The sequence below is a fragment of the Puma concolor genome, chromosome D3 (genome assembly GCF_028749965.1).
Source record: "Puma concolor isolate L17-30 chromosome D3, mPumCon1.1.hap2, whole genome shotgun sequence".
NCBI lineage: Eukaryota > Metazoa > Chordata > Mammalia > Carnivora > Felidae > Puma > Puma concolor.
The window spans coordinates 16,329,246-16,349,578 of record NC_141678.1 but is presented as its reverse complement, the minus strand read 5'-3'; the positions used below and the strand labels follow the sequence as shown (position 1 = coordinate 16,349,578).

The following is a 20,333-nucleotide window of genomic DNA, read 5'->3' as shown; positions in this document are numbered from 1 at the left end:
CTCTGCTATTTTGTGTGTCATACCTCACAGTTTACAGGTAAAGCCCCAGGCCTGGGAAGAGCCTTACACAGCATGTAAGGCTCAGAGAAGGAGAGGGATGCCAGTGGTGGAGAGGACAGCAATGTAGTTTTCATGGCTTACAGCCAGGGCTCCTTCTTTCTCTTGCTGCCGCTACTTCACCCCTCTCGGCGTTCTCTGTGGCCCCTTTCTCGTGGAGTCCAAGCAGGGCACCGCTACCTGGTGAGGTTCCTATTGCTGGAGGTAAGACACGACTCCACCATGGCTGCTAAATGCCATGCTCTACTAGTGCACTCCACCACTACACTTGCTTTAACACACGGACCCTGCCCATAGAACCTTCATCTGTTTGCACTTGTCTGCATACTACACCTGCACAGGAGCAATGTCTTCTGCTCTGGTATTTGTGGATTGCCCATCCCTCCCTTGTAAAAGATTTTTTGGAAGTTGGGGATGGGGAAAGAATGTCCTGGGATTTAAATGTAACTAATTTATCCTTTCATTAGATAGAATTTCTGGGGTCACCCCTGTTCGTTAAAAATAGAGCAGACACTGTCCTGTTTGTTGCAGACTGCAGGCCAGGTAAGCCGTGGCTCCTGCAGAGATGCGGACACTGAGCAGCAGTGGGTGGCAACTCGGAGCTCTGCAGTTCTCATGAATGGAGGAGGCTGCCTCTCAGAGCATCCACTCGGATCCTTTAGATGCCCGAGGGCTTCACCTCTGCTGGTCAGGAGCAGACCGTGGTTGGCTAACAGCACCAGTGATCTGGATGTGCCTTAACTCAGAAGAGCCGGTGCCTGGCTGCTAAGAGAGGGAAAAAGGCCCTGGCAAGTCTGCTCTGCGTGGTTCCCATGCATCAGCAATACCTGCTGGTCCAGTGGGAACTCCTCCAGCCCCAGTTTTGAGAAAACTCAGAAAGAAGAAATTAGGGTTAAAAAAAAAAAAAAAGAAAAGAAAAAGGACATTCCTAAGAAGCATTTGGCACAATTACAAATGGCATACTAAGTTGGCAAAATGCTTTACAATTATTTTCTAGATAACTTCACATACATCTCAGCAGGAGAAGTTCAGCACAGACAAGAACAAGTTCTTATGCACTGGACAAAATTAGTTCAATTACTCATGCGCACTTCAGGGTGCTTAATTAATTATAACAGCAAGAGAATCAAAGACCAAGACAGGTCTGCCCTGTCTGGTCAATAACTGGTCCAGAAACATATGCAGAAAACAACACATCAGAGGAGGCTTAAATATAAGAAACCTCTAAAATAAGGAATATCATCCTTTATATAAGAAAGATGTCACTAAATATATTTATATATCTATCAACAAGGAAGACACCAAATCCTTGTTGTACAGCACACTGAGCTTATGACACTCATGCCACCAGAGGTGGCAGAAGTGGGAGCACTCTCTTGTTTCACACTGAGGGAACAAAGATGGTATGATGTTAAGTGTCAGAGCAAGGTCTACACTGCAGGCCACCTGCTCCCGGGTCACCCCCCAGTGAGTGGAGCCTACACTTCCCGATGATGAAATCCACCTACTCACTGGGACAAGGTCCCCGCACACATCTGTAAGATGCCCATGTAGGTATAAATCAGAGAAGGACAGACAGAATACTTTACTGGGTATTAAGAGTTTAGCAAAATGCCCAATTTTTCAACTTACTGGGTATTCAAAAAATAATTTTTATCCCTATTCTTGGCCTGAAAAAGAAATGACGGTTGGATTTAATCAGTGGTTTAAAAATCATTGTTAGGCATAGAACCCCAACTAGATAGTGAACCAGATTAAAGCGGGGCTACCCTGGCTGTGCAGGCCTGTTGCTCTGCCTACTTAGACTTCCTTTTGTCCTTTATCTGAAACAAAGGATTAAAATCGTGGAATTATATACATTCCAAAGCCATCAACTCTATATTTTGCAAGTCTGATTTAGGACCTCTCAACTACTATCTGAGTGAGCTGGAATTCTTATTTCTGTATCAGTACAGGCTATGTTAGCAACAGAAAGGGCTTTCTGGAAGACACTGGTAATTAGCAGCAGCTTAAGGAGAATCTCCTATGAGCTAAAGGAAAAAAAATCACAAAAAGGTGGGAAAGATAAGAATTCAGCCCATAAAAGCAGATTTTCCAAATCAAAGTGTGAACTGCCTGATGTGATATATAGGCCATGGGGTGAGTGGCCCAATGGAAAGACAGTGGATGTGCAGACATTGAGGACGTGAGTGTGTGTGACGTGGGGCTCTTGCTGCTGGAGAGCACACAGCTCACTGTGCGAGCCAGGTACTAGATGGAGCATGCTGGTCCCATTCTTCCCTGTCCTGAGGTCCCCAGTTCTTGATTCGAAATAACGGACTTCTCATCTGTGAATTCCAGCTAGACTGAATGAAAGTGTCCTTTGGGCAGGGGTCACTTCCCCATTCTTCTGTGTTTCTTTGCCTTCTCCTCCACACTCTACCTCAGCAACCCTCCTCAGCAGAGTGCTTGATAGGGTCAGAAATTCTGGTGAAACACTGACCTGCAGAGGCATGGAATGTGCTAGATGCTGTCAATGAGAATTACATGAAGCAGGCATGGGGGGCTCTGTTTTTAATTCGACCAAGGATTACTTTGGTAAATGATTCACTTTTTCCTAAGCCTCAGTTTTAGAATGTATGCAAAAGCACTCTGTTCCCTATAAAGTATACAGGTGTTCACCACTATTATCATCATCCACCTTAGAAGATGAGCAAACTCCTTTCCATCTTGAAAATGGCCGTCAGGCTTTCACCAGCACCATTTTCTAATCGACATTTATGGGAAAAAACGTGGAGGGTCATAAACTGCTCATTTGTGCTTGAAGAGGTTAATCACTCAGACGGCAGCTTAGCTGATGGTGTCAATAACAAGTGATATCGGCCTAAGATGTTTCCTTATCCCATGTCCTAGAGCTTTCCTCACCAGCTGACCACCAAGCCCAGTGGGGTCTGCCACAGCCTGGTCTTTGGGGGAGGGACCTGACTGGTGCTTCAGCACACCTGGCTGACCGCCTCCACACCAACAACTCTGTCGCCATCCCCCCCACTCCCTGGCACTCAGAGGATGTGCAAGGGGGAGAAACATGCTCTTAGCCACTGGCCCCAGGTGCTCCTAGGCCAGTGTGGCAAAGCTTTCTTCGCAGCAGGTGTTACACTCTATTTCTGTAGAGGCCAGCAGCAATTGTCTTTTTGTTTAGAGGGTTGTCAAGTGTGAGCCTGGGGATTCAGCTGAGGACTGGTGGCAGGTCCCAAATAAGGACAAATATGAACATGAAGCAATTTCCTTTAGGAAGAAAAAAGAGGCCAATTAGGCTCACAAAGGAGGTTTGGCCTGTGCCTTTTCTAGCAACTGCTGGAAGAAGGATGTAAGTCTTGCTGTGTTCAGTGGGCAGCTTCTTGATTTCTGCTCAGTGCAAGCCAACTAAATGCATCAGTCTGGGAAAGCAGCAGCAGAGAGCATTGAGAGCCAAGTACAGAGAGTCACAGGCTCCCTCTGAAATCTCTAGCAGATTTCACAAACCCTAGGAGGCAGAATGACACTCCCCAAGTTCCAGTCATGTTAATAGTCCAGAAAGAACTCTCTGAAACTGCTCCAGAGGCCAGTGGCTCAGAACAAATTGGAAGGGTAACCTGTGGGTAGCAATGCATTTGTCTTCAGCAGAGCCAGGCTGGCCAAGTTGGTGAGCACTCAAGGAGAACTCCAACAGGGCCAACAGAGAGCTCGGCTTTCCCCTCTCCTGAACCCCACAGTGGCACTGGCCTCCCAGCTTTCCTTCTGGCTGGGCAGCTAAGTGCCCCTTTCACCTGGCCCTAGTTCTACAGGACAGCTTCTCTGCCTCAGTACCTGGAGGTCTTTGTCGTGGCCTTGCCTCTCCAGGATCAGCACCCGGTCCTGTAGCTCCTCCACAGTCCCCTGGAGCAGGTCGTTTTCCTCTAAGGTGGCACTGAGACGATGCTCTAGCTCCCGTTTCCGATCCGACAGCATTTTGATCTGAAAGGGTGGAGAGTCACAGGGTGGTGTGCAGTTACACCCAGGCTGATGAGTAGGAAGGGAGGAACTAGCCCCAAACATGAAGGCCTATGTCTCTCCAAGTGCTCTGCCCAGGGGCCTGGTGCCCCCATCTTTGAGAGAACAGCTGTGAACTCCCAAGATGAAGAGAAAACCCCTCCCTTCTAGAAACGTGTCTGGGAAGGGGTGGGAGATGAACTCTGGGGAAGCTGGAATGTGGGATGCCAGGAAGAGGAAGGGAAGGGTCAGTGTTCTGGAAATTCCACAGATAAGACAGAGAAGGGCTCCACCTTGCCTGCCCATGACTTTACCTCAACCCCACAATTTCTGGGGGAGTGGAGCCTAACCCATGGTTCCATTCTTCCTTCTCAAGTCATAAGCACAAGAAAATGCCCGAGACAGCCCAGTGAGCTGCTGTATTCTCATACTTCACAGCTCTCTTCTGTACTTCCCCCCACAGCTAACAGACCTGGCTCTAGAGGTCGCAGCTCAGACCTGGTGCCCCAAATTAATGGGGGAGTTGGTGGGGTACAGAAGGCAAAGCAGTGCCTGCATCAGTCTGTGTCCTGGGAAGGAGCAGGACACAACACAAATGAGTAATTGATTTTACTCAAAGTGTCGTTTTGCCTGAGCAAGTAAATTGTGACTAGAAGCAATTTCGCTCCTCTTATTAAACAGACTGGTATGTTTGTACACTGTGTATCTAGCCAGCCTCAAGAGATATAAATCTGCTTTCAGGAAGGTCTGTCTAGTCTCTTCAATGTCAGTAAGAAAATAAAGGATAAGAGGAAAGAGATGCCAAGTCTTCTGGACTCAAGGTGTGTAGGCTCAGTAGGTGTGCTGGGGCTCCACAAGGCCGACAATGCTTCACCCCGAGAACACTGCCGGGGCTAACGGGCTACAGAAGCCTTCCCAAGTTGTGCAGGGTCCCCTGGCTCCTCCTATTTATCAGGTCCCTGCTGGATTGATCTCTCAACCAGCTTCTTGCTCCCAACATGGTTAAGATGTTCTCGGTGCTCTCCAGTTTGGCCTGGAGAACAATCTATTAAGAGAACCAACCTCCTACCCTTTCCTGGGGAGATTTGAAAATGAATGTCTGATGCGTCTGAGGTTCTCTGAAATCCACCTTTCCTTCTGCTTTTTGTCTATTCTCTGTCTCCACACTAGAATTCTGTTCGTAGGGTACAGATCTTCCCTGGCCACCAATCAATCAGATAAGATGCTGTCCTGGGGAAATGAAGTATGTGGCCTTTGTCCAGAGAGATCAGGTATCTAGCCAAACAAAGACATACTGTCTCTCAAGTGTGCACCTGGGTAAGGGACCAAAAGGAACAGGTCCTTTTTGTGAATGGGGCCACTATTCCCCACACTGAAGCACATTACCCACATGAAGGGAATTCTTACTCTAGGTGATTTTCATTTAAATACCCTCCAACCTTTACATTTTCCTTCCATGGATAATCTTTGTTTCTCAAGTTCCAGTCAGTGAAATAATGAGGTAATACAGTTGTGATATACAATCCTGGCCCCTTAAAAAAAAAAAAAAAACTTTAGAAGTTCAGAGCTACATGAAGTAATGTACTTGGACAATTTCATAGGCTACCTTTTTAAAGTAGCAGTGGTACTGAATGAAGGCATCGATATTAGATGACAACTCCCTCACCCCACCCTATGCACTGAACTTGTGACCAAATCTGCCAGTTAACGTTCCTGGGAATGACCCTGAGTCACAAGGGTCTTGAAATAGTGAGCAGAGGCGAGAGGAAAACAGGCAACTTGAAGGAGTCAGAGCTTGGCAAAGGCGGTGGGACAGAAAGTCATGCACACAAGTGGTCACACACAGGCATGCCGAACCCCGCCGGAACAAGCTACTTACTTCAAGAACCTGCTGCTCAATACCAGTAGTATTTCCAAGGGGAAGGAGAAAGGAAGGGAATGATAGGCAGGAGAAAAGAGAAGATATTGACAGACTTTAGGAAAAACATCTTCAGGTCATTTCCAAAGCAGGGGAGCAGCCACCTGGGCTTCTCTGCGCCTGACCACACCGACGGATTCCTTAACCACAGCGGGGGTGCACATTCATCTGGCCCTAGACCCTTAGACTGTCCCCTCAAGTGTACCTTAGCCAAAGGGTTGCTGTCCAGACAACTGGCTTAGGGCCCCTCAAGATCAGACTAGGTAGATGCCGCCCTGGGGAAGAGCCCCTGTTTGGGCTGCTGATACGACTTCCCTCTTCTCCCCTCCCACAATCGGGTTCTCACAGAGTTGTCCTCTAAGTGCTACTTTTTCTTTCCCTCTGGCCTACTCAGGGCCATAGACCCTGACTGCCATGCTCTGGCCTCTCATACACTTTTAACAACATTACTTGATTCTAAGTACCACACGAGGTGCTTTCCATGTATTAACTCATCAAACACAACAGTCCTATGAAGTAGCTACTTTATGACTCTCATAGGTGAGAATTACAATAGGTCCCAATAAGGTGGACTGAACTGGACCTACATGGAATAGAGAAAGGGAAAAATCCTCTTCCCCATCCTCTATTTAGGATTGGCAAGGACGTTTGTGGACGGATTAATATGTTCAGTAAAAGCGGGTCATTTGTGATTTCAACACACTCAGCAGTGACTCTGAGCAACCTTATTCTTCCAGACAACAGGCAACCCAGTGCAACATGAATCAAGTGTTCCCCATTTAGTTTCTTACAGATACATCTCTAGAGACTTTTAAATATTTTTAGAGACTGTAGACAAAACAAAGTTTTATTTCCCAGTTCAGGGGCTCCTTATCCACCAGATCCAGTACAGCGCCTCTAACGAGAAAAGCACTTCCATCTCCAAGCAGTGCCACACAGGCGGACTCACCTCAGCCTGAAGGCTTTCAAGCCTGATGATGTGCTGGTTAGTCGAGGAGTTTTTCTCCCGAAAGTCTTCTCTGAGGGCATGGACTTGCATGGAGAGCTGTCTCTCAACTTCTGAGGCCTGCAAGCAGAAGAGACCTTCAGGGTAGATTCGGAGGCTGTGCAAAGGAAATCTGTTAAGATCTCAGCCTTTCCTTTCCCAAGCATCTCTTTACAACTTCCTACTCTAGAAGGAGTATAGGATGAAATGCAGGTCCATGTAGTCCCTAGTACCCAAACAAGACAAACATCCATGTCTACTTCCACTACGGGGGGAGTTTATCTTGGTAAAGACCACTTTGCCTGTCAGGGGAAACAGGCCTAAGAAACAGCAAGGTCTCAAATGTTAAGTACCATCATTATCACTCTGTACACAACAGAAGTTCAGCAAACATCTACTAAATAGAGAAAAAGTCTCTGTTTTACGTGAAAGAATAAGGCAGATAGATATACCTACTACCTTAGAAATTCCTTTATTTCTCTCATCCATTTCCTCAGTAAGGCCCAAGTGAATCATCTCTGTCTACATTTCTCATTTCCATTCAACATAGGCACTATTTGAAGTTCCCTGTCACATGTTAAGATTTTTTTAAGATTTTATTTTTAAGTAATCTCTACACCCAATGTGGTGCTCGAACTCACAACCCTGACATCATGAGTTGCATTATCCACCAACTGAGCCAGCCAAGCACCCCAATGTCTGTTAAGATTTTTGCCATTCTTTCCTCAAGGACATCTTTGGCAACTTTTTTTTTTTAAGTTTATTTATTTTGAGAGCGAGCGAGCACAAGTGGGGGAGGGGCAGAGGGGGGAGGAGGGGAGAGAGAGGGGGCAGAGAGAGGGGGGAGACAGAGACAGAGAGAGAGAGAGAGTGGGAGGGAGGGAGGGAAGGAGGGAGGAAGGGAGGGGAGACAGAGAGAGAGAGAGAAAATATGAATCCCAAGCAGGCTCCAAGCTGCAAGCACAGAGCTCCACATGGGGCTTGAACTCACAAACCGTGAGATCATGACCTGAGCCAAAATCAAGAGTCAGACACTTAACCAACTGAGTCACCCAGGCATCCCCATCTTTTGCAATTTTTAATTCTCCAGGGGAGTGCTGGCTGAGACGCTTATTTCCAACCCTAATCCACTTATTTTCTAATGCTCAAACACAGCAGAACACCAACGACATTTAGTGTGTCAGCACCTTCTCTTGAACATGCAGGAGAGTGTTTTGAAAGAATGCTCCCTTGATAAGACTTGAACTCTGGTCTTTTTCTTGGGAGTCCAGCCTAGCTCCCAGTGAGGGGAGCCCTGAACACTGCCTGGTAGAGAGAAGAACCACGGGACAGGTTAAATAACTGCCTCAGTGCTTTTCTGAGGCCAGATGGGGTCAGTAGGCTTAATGAGTTCTTGGGAATGATCACCATGTGTTGAAATGGTTAGGAAAGGCTTCTGGAGGAAGTGGGATGGTAATAATGTTGACTTCGTAGGCTAGCTGTTCAGTGAGGCTCTCATATTAATAGATACATGTTCAATAGTTATTTTCATCTTCAAGGGCTGTATAAGCAATTGTCCATCTTAGGTTTGGTCCCATAGATTCAACTATTGCTCCCTTAGACTAGAGAGCCATATAAGGATCTCAGCCTATAGTTCTAATTTTTAAACAACAGTTACAAAACACACAAACTAAAAGCAAACCATCTCGTTTCACTTATTCTAAATTTAATTTTGGACACCACCAGCTTGTTGTAGTTTCTTAATCACTCAGAAACACAATGTTAGACATCCTTGCTTAAAAATAACATTAGTAGGGGGCACCTGGGTGGCTTAGTTGGTTGAGGGTCCGACTTCGGCTAAGGTCATGATCTCGCAGTTTGTGAGTTTAAGCCCCGTGTCAGGCTCTGTGCTGACAGCTCACAGCCTGGAGCCCACTTCGGATTCTGTGTCTCCCTCTCTCTCTGCCCTCCCCTGCTAATGCTCTCTTTCAATAATAAATAAACGTTAAAAATTTTTTTAACAAAAATAACATTAGTAATATGTACTGAGTAATTATGATGTGCCAAGAACTGTGCTAAATGCTTTCAATGCATTATCTCAATTGTCACAGCCAAAGGAGTGGTTATCCAGCTCAATTTACTAACGAGGGAACAGACTCAGGGAAATGAAAGAACTTGCCAAACTCTCAGTAAGTGACAAGATCAGAATGGTAAATGTGGGGCTGTCTTGTCCCCAAATGAGGACTTGGATGCAAGCACACCCTGTCTTGCTGCACTTCACTTCATTACAGACACTGTGTTCTTCACAAATGGGAGGTTTGTGGCAACCTGCATTGAGCAAGTCTACCAGTGCCATTCTGCCAACAACATTTGCACACTTCCTGTCTCACATGTGAGAATTTTGGTAATTCTCTTGACGTATTTCAAACTTTTTCAGTATTACTGTATTTGCTATGGCGATCTATGATCAGTGATCCTGGATGGTACTATGGTAACTGTTTTGAGGTGCCATGAAATGTGCCCATTTGAGAGGACAAACTTAATAAATGTCGAGTGTGTTCTGACTGCCCCACCGATTGGCTGTTCCCCCGTCTCTCTCCCTCTCCTCGGGCTTCCCTATTCCCGGAGATACAACTATATTGACATTAGGTCAGTTAATAACCTTACAGTGGCCTTTAAGTGTTCAAGTAAAAGGAAGAGCTGCACATCTCTCACTTTAAATCAAAAGCTAGAAATGATTAAGCGTAGTCAGGAAGGCACATCAAAAGCTGAACAAGGCCAAAAGCTAGGCCTCTTGCACCAACCATCAGCCAAGGGGTGGATTCAGAGGAAGAGATCTTGAAGGAAATGACAAGTGCTACTCCCGTGAACACACGAATGATAAGGAAAGAAACGGCCTTATTGCTGATCTGGAGAAAGTTTCAGCGGTCTGGATGGCAGAACACACCTGGCACAACACTCCCTTAAGCCAAAGCTAATCCAGAGCAAGGCCCGAACTGTCTTCAGTTCCGTGAAGGCTGAGAGAGGTGAGGAAGCCGCAGAAGAAACGTGTGGCACTAGCAGAGGTTGGTTCACGGGGCTGAAGGAAAGAAGCCATCTCCATAACACAGAAGTGCAGGGTGAAGCGGCAGGTGCTCGTGTAGAAGCTGCAGCAAGTTATCCAGAAGATCTAGCTCAGGTCATTCATGAAGGTGGCTACACTAAACCGCCGATGTTCAGTCCAGGTGGAAGCGCCGGTCGGGGGAAGATGCCGTGTAGGGCTTCGGTAGCCAGAGAGGAGAAGTCAATGCCTGACCTCGAAGCTTCAAGGGACAGGCTGACTCCCTTGTTAGGGGCTAGTGCAGCTGGTGTCTTTGAGTGGAAGCCACTGCTCATTTACTGTTCTGAAAATCCGAGGGTCCCTAAGAGTTATGCTAAGCCTACTCTGCCCGTGCTCTGCAGATGGAACAACAAAGCCTGGATGACAGCACATCTGTTTACAACATGGTTTGTTGAATATCTGAAGCCAGCTGTGGAGACCCACTGCTCAGAAAAAAAAGATCCCTTTCAAAACATTAGTGCTCACTGGCAGTGCACCTGGTCACCCAAGAGCTCTGATGGCGTGGAGATGTACGACAAGATGAATGCTGTTTTCATAACGTCCACTCTGCAGCCCGTGGACCAAGGAGTCATTTCCACATTCAGGTCTTATTATTGAAGAAATACATCTGGCTAGATGAGCTGCCGTAGACAGTGAGTCGTCTGACGGATCTGGGCCAAGTCAACTGGAAACCTTCACCATTCTAGAGAACACTGAGAACATTCCTGATTCACGGGAGAGGTCAAGATAGTGACGTTAACAGGAGTGTGGGAAAAGTGGATTCCAACCTTCATGGAGGAGTGGGGAGGGTTCTAGACTCGAGTGGGGGAAGGAGCTGCAGATGGGGTGGAGACAGCGGGTGAGCTGGGATTGGAAGTGGAGCCTGAAGATGGGACTGAATTGCTAGAAACTCGTGGTAAATTTGAACAGAGGAGGAGTTGCTTCTCATGGAAAGAGAGTGGCTCCTGGAGATGGAATCTGCTCCTGGTGAAGGTGCCGTGAAGACTGCTGACATGACAACGAAGCACTCAGAACGTTCTGTACACTTAAGTGAGAAAGCAGCGGTGGGGTTTGGGAGCACGGACTCCAATTCTGAAAGAGGTTCCACTGTGGCTAAAATGCTATCAAGCAGCATCACCTGCTGCAGAGAAACTGCTCATGAAAGGGAGAGTCAATTGATGTGGCACACGATGTGTTGTCTTGTTTTAAGAAATTGCCACAGCCATGCCAACCTTCAGCGACCCCCACCCCGATCAGTCAGCAGCCACCACCATCGAGGCAAGACCCTCCCCCAGCAAAGATGACCTGCCGGAAGCTCAGATGATGGTTCATGTGTGGTTTGTTTTGTTTTTTGTTTTTTTTTTGCAATAAAGCACTTTTAAACTGAGATATGTAAGGTTGTTTTAGACATAATGCGATTGTACACTTAATAGAGTACAGTGTAGTGTAAACAGAACTTTTATGTGTACTGGGAAGCCAAAAAATTCATTTGGCTGGCTTTATTGTGGTATTTGCTTTCTTGTCATGGCCTGGAACCAAACCAGCAGTATCTCTGAGATGTGCCTGTACTGTTTTTTTTGTATCTTGAAATAGTTTTTCCTATTTTTATGTCCCAGTATTAAACCCAAACCTTTATGAGTCCAAGTTAGCAAGACTTCTTTCTTTCTTTCTTTCTTTCTTTCTTTCTTTCTTTCTTTCTTTCTTTCTTTCTTTTTCTTCTTTTTTCTTTCCTTCTTCTTTAATGCTACGATATTTTACTTTAACACCTTCTAAATTTCTTCTAATAGAATTTAGGGCTCATAAGGAAAACTCTGTCTTAAACCCTGCAGTTTGAATGCCTGTACTGAATTCAGTTGACTATCAAGGTTTCAAATATGTTTAGATTTGCAAAACGCACTGGGTAATTCAGGCAACTTACCTTATTCTGAGTATCACCAGCTTGACATGAATCATGTGACAACCACGCCACAGAGATTGCACTGAAGGCTATAAGGCTAGCCCAAGCTTGTATTAGAAATGCTCCTGAGACTAGTCTCCTCTCCAAGTGATCTTCCTAGCAATAAAAATGATCTCTTTCTATCAGGTAGCCTGACTGCATCCAGAGTCTCAGCTCCTGACCACTAAGCTATAATGTGTCTTCTTTAAATGTCTGACTCCTCAGATGTGCCCAGGGATGTACTGTTCACAAAAGCTTTTAACCTACATCTCTCATTTGACTCTCTGAAAGCCCTAAGAAGCAGGAATCACTGGCCTTGTTTTGCAGACACGGAGCTGGAGGCCGAGACAAAGTGGCACTGCCCTGGTCTTTGGCTTCCCAGTCCTTTGCTCTTCCACGACATACAGCCGCCTCTAGCCAGGTAGCCAGTCGCGCCTGTTACGGTGATGGAGAGAATGCATCACTCAAATCTCCTACCTACTACTACTACTATCTAGTGACAAATCTACCACCATTTGCAAGGAGCTAATGCACCTCTCAAAGTAAATTATTCTCTTTTTCTTCAAAGACAGACTCTGGCTCAGATCTTTAGACCTAACAGAATGAGTATTAGCTATTTCTGCATATAAATTAAATAATAATCTCTTAAGTTTATTAAGTACATAACTCATGTTCTAGATACTTTCTTTTTTTTTTTTAAGTTTATTTATTTATTTTGAGAGAGAGGGAGGAAGGGGGAGTGACTGTGAGCACTTATAAGGGACAGAGAGAGAGGGAGAGAGAGAGAATACCAACCAGGCTTCGCACTGTCAGTGCACAGCCTGATGTGGGGCTCGAACCCATGAATCGTGAGATCATGATCTGAGCCGAAACCAAGATTTAGAGACTTAACTGACTGAGCCACCCAGGAACCCCTAGATCCTTTCTGATCAAAGTATGAGGAAGTCTGCAAAGTCTGTCTTAGCTCCATAATGAATTTCAGACCGTCTTTGGAATTCCTCACGTAGCAGAGTTAGCCAGGATGACAGGGATCTCTCTGAAGGTACCTGCTCTGCTCCTGAGAGGACGGATGGTATAATGGAAAGAAAAAAAGCTGAGCCGAATGATCATGGTTCGAGTTCCTATCCTACCACATATATGTATGCAGGTTACAGGAGTCATTTAATCAGAGTCTTATTTTCTCAAATTACAGGCCTATTCTTCTTTTACAAAATACCACAAAAAGGGCAGGGCTAATGGAATGTCCCTCCCCCCGCCCTTTTTTTTAAGTTTATTTATTTATATTGTGAGAGAGAGAGAGAGAGAGAGAGAGAGAGAGAGAGAGAGAGAGAACACGAACAAGTGGGGGAGGGACAGAGAAGGAGAGAGAGAATCCCAATCAGGCTCTGTGCTGTCAGCGTGGAGCCCAAAGTAGGGCTCGAACCCATGAACTTTAACCAACTGAGCCACCCAGGTGCCCCCCCTCCCTATTTCTAATTCAGGACTTTATGAGATTGAACTAAATCACTGAAGTTCAGGGAAATAATGAAAGGAAAGAAATATTACATGGCTACAAATTCAGGACAGTAGTGGGAAACAGTAAAATATTCAAGGATCAGTGTTTTTTGTTTATTTGTCTTTAAAATGAGGTACTACTAAGAACACAATGTGTATGTTATAGGGCACTATCATGTGCACAGTCCACTTCTGGGGTTTGCACTGTGAACAGCCTGTTAACTGACTTGGCCAGCATCACAGAGATGGTGGATCAAGCTAAAAAAATACGGAGAAACAAATATTTGGCAGCCACGTCTTTCAGTTCTGCTCTCCTGGTGGCCTTTCAAAGCTATTCAATAGCCAGTAAATATTCAGGAGCCATACCCTTCTTGGAGATACAAATTTTCCTACTTTTTAAAAAATTTTGTTAACATTTATTTATTTTTGAGAGACAGAGTGAGACACAACAAGAGTAGGGGAGGGGCAGAGAGAGAGAAAGAGAAAGAGAGAGAGAGACAGACAGACAGAATCCAAAGCAGGCTCCAGGCTCTGAGCTGTCAGCACAGAGCCCGACACAGGGCTCGAACTCACAGACCGCGAGATCATGACCTGAGCCGAAGTTGGGCACTTAACTGACTGAGTCACCCAGGCACCCCCAAATTCTCCTATTTCTAGTTTTGGGGCAGCAGTCCTGGCCTCAGGACATTTTTTGGTAGTGGTGGTGGTGGAGTAACATTAGGGCAATTCAGTCTTATAGTAGAAAATGGCAGGGACTTAACACAGTTGACTTTCAAAATGATGAGTTTTGGCTACTGTGCCTAATTCAGCAGCCAGTAACAGCTGTGGCAAAACTGTGGCAAAGTATGATATCTGTAATCATAGGTGAATGTAAGAAAAATGGTATGATTTTAGTTCAGGTATTTGTTCTTTGGTTTTTGAAATAAAAATTTTTTTCCATGGTAAGAGTAACAAAGCTTCAGAATGAAAATAATTAAAGAAGATTTGATTGACAGCCAAAGGACTGAAATGAGTTACAGTCCCCAGTTACTCCTCGTCATCAGTGTCCCTCCCCAGTGACATCTTTACTATCATCCACATTACAGAGGTTTCAAGGGAGTCCTTCTAGAAATTTCTATTCATATCTAAAATATTACAAAAAGTTATGCCTTTAACAATACATATATCTTAACATCTTTCCATAGCAATATGTAGATCTACTGTATTCTTTTTAACAATTATCTGTATTTAGGGGCACCGGGGTGGCTCAGTTGGTTAAGCATCCAACTCTTGGTTTTGGCTCAGGTCATGATCTCTTGTTTCATGAGATCGAGCCCAGTGTTTGGTTCTCTGCGGACAGTGCGGAGCCTGCTTGGAATTCTCTCTCCGCCCCCCTCACTGCTCCTCCCCTGCTTGTGCTCTCTCTCTCTCTCTCTCAAAATAAATAAACATGAAAAAAACTATCTTTGGTTATGTGAATATAACATAATTTATTTAATCCCTGCTTATGAGCATTTAGAGTATTCCAATTCTTTGCTATTATAAACATTGTTGCAAAAACATCCTTGCTTATCCATCTTTGTGCTTGTGGGAGAATATCCTCTAAGTGAATAAATTCCTAAAGGTGGAATTGCTAGGTAAAAGAATACACATATTCACTTTGATAGGTATTGCCAAACTATCCCCTAAAAATACTGCACCAGTTTATATCCCCATCAACAGTACAAATATGCCTGCTTCTCAATACTTGCCACCACTGGGTATTATGAAACATTTTCATCTTTAGATACTTAATTCTAATATTCTTATCTCAAAACATTAAATCTTTTTTACTTTCATTGCATACAGATTGGATGATAAAGAAAACCAGACGTTTGAGAAATAACTCTAGTTCTATTAGAGTGCTGAAAAGCACAGAGTGCTTGGGTTATTATTAATTAATCCTCAAGTTGGCAAAACAAACTGACACTGTGTATTACTTCTCTCTAATAGCCTAATTTGGTCAGAGTACCATCTAGGACACATTACTTTCTCTCCACTGAGCAGAGCTATTCCATGATTACTCTTCTTATTGGCATGAGGAATAACATAGGAACATTTCCCCAAACTAGAACATTTATATTAAATTTGTTTAAACTGGCCAAAGCAGAACTGTTAACTATATACTTTCTTGTTAAATGGAAAAGAAATTGCATTAATAACACAGAAGCAACCATTTAACTGCTAAAAGGAAAAAAAATAAACCAGTCAGCTTAGAAATTATAGTAGGAAAGACCTACTATTTTAATACTCTGCCTGATTTATTGAGTTTTACTTAAAGAGAGAAATTTTCAATGCTTTTCCCGCCAGGGCATGATAATGGCCATCTGCTTGAAACACCTTGGGGGTAGCAATGAGAATGATAGCGCCTATGGCAGCATTTCACATATCAAGCATCTACTGTGCTTTACCATCCTGTTCTGAGCCTTTCACATTTATTATCTCATTTAATCCTTATAACAGGAAGAAGCAGTTACTCTGACTTTCCTCACTGACAGATGAGGATATCAAGGGTAAGACATTTCCCAAGGTAGCAGTAAGTGCTGGAATGGGATTCCTACCCAGGTCTGCAGACTCCTACTAGCCTCAACATATAGCACCCTCTTCCTATCCCCCTTTGCTCCATCTCAGAAATGCTTACTAAGGTTGACAGGGACATTAGAGCAACAAGCTTGAATGTATTCTCATTTAAAACAAGGGGCATATTATTTAAAACCATTTGTACTTTGCTGTGGTTGAAAACCATTGCTTTAGCACACTATTTTTAAAATAATTAGTTTTTCACTTTAAATGTAACAGAACCTTATTTCTGAATTTTAAAAATATTGTTCGCATTTGGTTTGTTCCCCTAATCTTTCTACATGTGTCTGCGTACAATTAGTTATGATCATACTGTTTGTACTTAGCATTGTATCAAAAACACTTCCATGTTATTATGATTCTTCTCAATTATCAACTTAAATGACTGCATGTTCTATCTAGTAGATGTGTTATAATTTTCTTTACCACTCCTTATGGTTAGGCAGCTGGGATTTCCTCATATTTCACAATTAGAATGAATACATGTCACTGGTGTGGTGGGTAAGAAGCACTGAGTAGAAATGGAATAGACAAACTTACTATGTCAGATAGGGAGACGAATATGCTTATTAGCCTTTGATTAACTGAAAAATCCAATTAACCAGAGGTCTGTATTTTCTTATTTTCTAGATTTTACTGTTAAAAACATTCATATTCACTAACGGGTGGTGCCATGAGCCTACTGACAACATGTAACATGATAAGACTTTTTTTCTTCTACTCTTGGTTATTTATGATAATAATAGCAATAGCCATCTACTAGATGAATTATAAATAAATGTGAAAAATGTAAAATTGTCTTCTTGTTCTCACTAGGCTTCCATATGCCAATTTCTCCCAAAGGCTTTCAAAAATAAAACTCAAAAGTAAAATTTGTCATGTATTTATATTTCCCTTAATGTATGAAGACAGTAAGACTTTCACTACTACCTTTACAAAGAAAAGCCTTCATTTCTAGTAATGAGGCTTATGTAGCCTGACCCTCATACTGGAAACAATTGAAAATAGTGGGTAAAATAGGAAAGATGCTTCAAAGCATCAGGGCTAACAAAAATAGTGACAGATCTATGCTAATGTTTCACATAAGCAAATTATTACAACCAACCAGTGGAAAACGATCAGTAAGAAATAAACCTAACTATGCCACTAATGAATAACATGACTACAAGGAAGGGGGTGGAGAAGAAAGGAACTAACCTAAGTAACTGGAAAACAGTATTTTTTTTAAGTTTATTTATTTTGAGAGAGAGAGAGAGGAAGCACAAGCAGGGGAGGGGCAGGGAGAAAGGGAGACAGATAATCCCAAGCAGGCTCCACACTATCATTAGCACAGAGCCTGACACAGGACTCGAGCTCACGAATGGTGAGATCATGACCTGTGCTGAGATCAAGAATCAGAAACAACAAACTGAGCCACCCAGGTGCCCCGGGGAAAACAGTATTTTGACTGTACACTGTAAGGTTTAAGAGAAAAGGCATATACACAGATACTGCACTGTAGTTAATAAATCTGTTTCTTGGGGTGCCAGAGTGGCTCTGTTGGTTTTGCATCTGACTCTTGATTTCAGCTCAGGTCAAGGTCTTATAATTGTGAGATTTAGCCCTACATTGGGCTCTGTTCTGGGCACAAAGCCTGCTTAAGATTCCCTCTCTCCCTCTTTCTTTCTTCCACTTGCTCTTTCTCTCTCAAAAATTTTTGATTCTCACAGAGGTATGGGTCAGTGATTCTGACACTACTGTATGTGTTTAATAGAACTGAACAAATAAGTAAATATATGATGTATAATGAGAACCAGGTTTTTCTTTTGCAGAAAAATAAGGTACAAATAAGGAAAGAAGGATAGAATGAATTCTGTGGTGTTGGACTGGAATCAGAGATATCAGTATGAACTTACTAATATTTTTTACAAATAAATAATGATGGATGTCTGTTAATGAAAATCATCATTAGGCAAGCAACATAGTGTTAGTGTGTTTCCCTCATTTCCTAGACCTGTCTTCTGGGAGGGCCCTAGAGTAACAACATCCTAGTGCACACTTACTGTTTAGATCTTCATTTCTGAATGCCAGTCTTTAATAAATGAACCAAAGCCCCTTGGAGAGATGGCTGGCTCCAGGATTGGGGCAGGATAAATACAAGATGAGCCTAGAACATCCTGAGATGCCAGAAATAAAGGAAATGCTCAAAAAATGATGGAGGCATATTGAACAGACTTAGATGTTAAGGAGCTCCCCATGGTGAAGGCTAGGACCATCTGATCAATAAAACAACGACAGTGATGGATTATAACACATAGAATAAGTGAAATACTCATGAGTTCACATTGATAAATAAATGAATAAATAGACAGAGGGAAAAGGGCAGCTCTCCCTTACAGAAGAATTACAATAAATAAATGTAGAGGAAATGACGACAGAAGATCACCATCAGGAGAACATCACAGTAATGAGCACTGCAGGCAAGAACCAGAGGGTGAACGCTGCAGCTATCAAGTACAATCTGATGAGAAACAGAAATCATCTCCCCATAAGATTGATTGATTATGAGTAGTAGCCTCACAGTGGGGAAGCCAGGCAGACACTACCTTGAACAAGTGATAGAAGTTAGTATCACCAGTAAAAAAAACCCCATAAAACCCCACGTGCAGGATACACCGAGAAGGACACAACCACACTTCTGTGCTGTCGCTGAAAGAGTGCACAACCTCAGCTGATCATGACACAACATCAGACGATGCAAATTGAGGGACTTTTTATAAAATAATTCATCAGTACTCTTCATATGTATCGAGTTCAAGAAAAACAAAGACAGACTGAGGAATTGTCAGAGATTGGAGAAGACTCAACGACAACAGCAACAAAGGAACAAAACACCATGACAACTAAATTTTAAGATGGGAGCCTGAACTGGATCCTGGGCCAGAGAAAGAACATTGGTGGGAAAACTGGTAAAATCCCAGTAGGTACGTAGATTAGTGAACATTATTGTCTCAATGTTAATCTGTACTGTACTAGGTACTGTACTATGGTTACATAAGATGTCGACATTAAGGGAAGCTGGATGAAGGGTATATGAGAATTTCTATATTGTTTTTCTAACTTCTCTGTTTGTCTAACATTATTTAAAAAAAAATGCCAGATTGGTAGTGCCCCTAGACATGTGGCAAAAGAAAATAAATAATCTCTGGAGGATGGTATCTCCATCCAAAGTTCAAATTATCTCCACAAACAATTTTCTAATAAAAACAATCAGATTATAGTAAAAGAAAAACAAAACAAAACATAGCCATGAAAACTAGGACTCATGAGCAAGAATCAGCAAGAACAGCAGAAACAGATTCACAAAGACTTCAGATCCTAGAATTATCAGATACAAATTATAAAGCAACTGTGTTATGTTTAGATACATAAAAGATTAAGAACTAAGATGTCTAGGAATAAAAAAATACTAGCTGAAATAAAAAAACCAATGGGTAATATCAAAATTGAAGACTTCTAAGCATTAGAAGACATTATTTAAAAAATAAATCTGTAAGGTCCAGATTGGGAGAAAAGTATTTGCAGCACTTACATCTGAAAAAGGACTTCTATCCACAGTATATAAAAACCTCTAACTCAATAATAAAAAGACAATCTAAGTTTTTAAGTAGGCAAAAAATTGAATAGACACGTCACAGAGGAAGACCTATGAATGGTCAATAAACACATGAAAAAGTGCCCAACATCACTGGTCACCAGGGAAATGTAAATTGAAACCACAATGAGACAACTTTACACATTGTTAAGAAGGCTATAATTAAAAAGACTGACAATACAAAATGCCAAAAAAGTGGAACAACTAGAATTCTCATACACTGTTGGTAGGAGTATAATATGGCAAAACCCACTTTGGAAAAAAAGCCTTGCAATTTCTTATAAATGTCATGAACAGGGTTTAAGAACACACGAGACAAGTGAAGAGCAAATTACTAAATCAGAAGACTAATCTGTACAACTAGTCAGAAGGCATTTATATAGTACACAGATGCAAAGAGATGGAAAATAGAAGAGCTAGATTAGCATATCCTCTGTAATATAAACTGCAATTCCATAAAGGGTGGAGTGAATGGGAAAGAAGATAATAGCTGATAATCTCCTAACTGATAAATACAATTCAAACCTCAAAAAGCCCAATGAAATGTAAGCAAAATAAAACCTGAGGCATAAGTGGAGTGGTACTGATGTTTGCAAATATTCAAATAAAAGCATTTTGTTTTCCTGGTCTCTCATTTTAGGTTTCAACTAGTTTGAGGTGTATTTT

At 42.9% G+C, this 20,333-nt stretch overlaps 1 protein-coding gene across 7 annotated transcripts in view; it reads right to left on the bottom strand.

The window, feature by feature from the left end:
• Window positions 1–20,333, bottom strand: part of BICDL1 (BICD family like cargo adaptor 1) — a 104,261-nt gene that overhangs the window by 18,028 nt on the left and 65,900 nt on the right. For 5 of the 7 annotated variants that reach the window (XR_015242279.1, XM_086681828.1, XM_086681830.1 and 2 more), the window contains exons 3-4: window positions 6,900–7,028; window positions 3,883–4,029 (exon numbers count right to left, since the gene is read on the bottom strand). Coding sequence is in view for 6 of the 7 variants with exons in the window: in XM_086681828.1 (XP_086537954.1) it covers window positions 3,883–4,029; window positions 6,900–7,028 (276 nt within the window). In the remaining variant the exon portion in view is untranslated. The remainder of the gene's footprint in view (window positions 1–3,882; window positions 4,030–6,899; window positions 7,029–20,333) is intronic. The other 2 variants (XM_086681829.1, XM_086681827.1) reach the window with 1 other exon arrangement.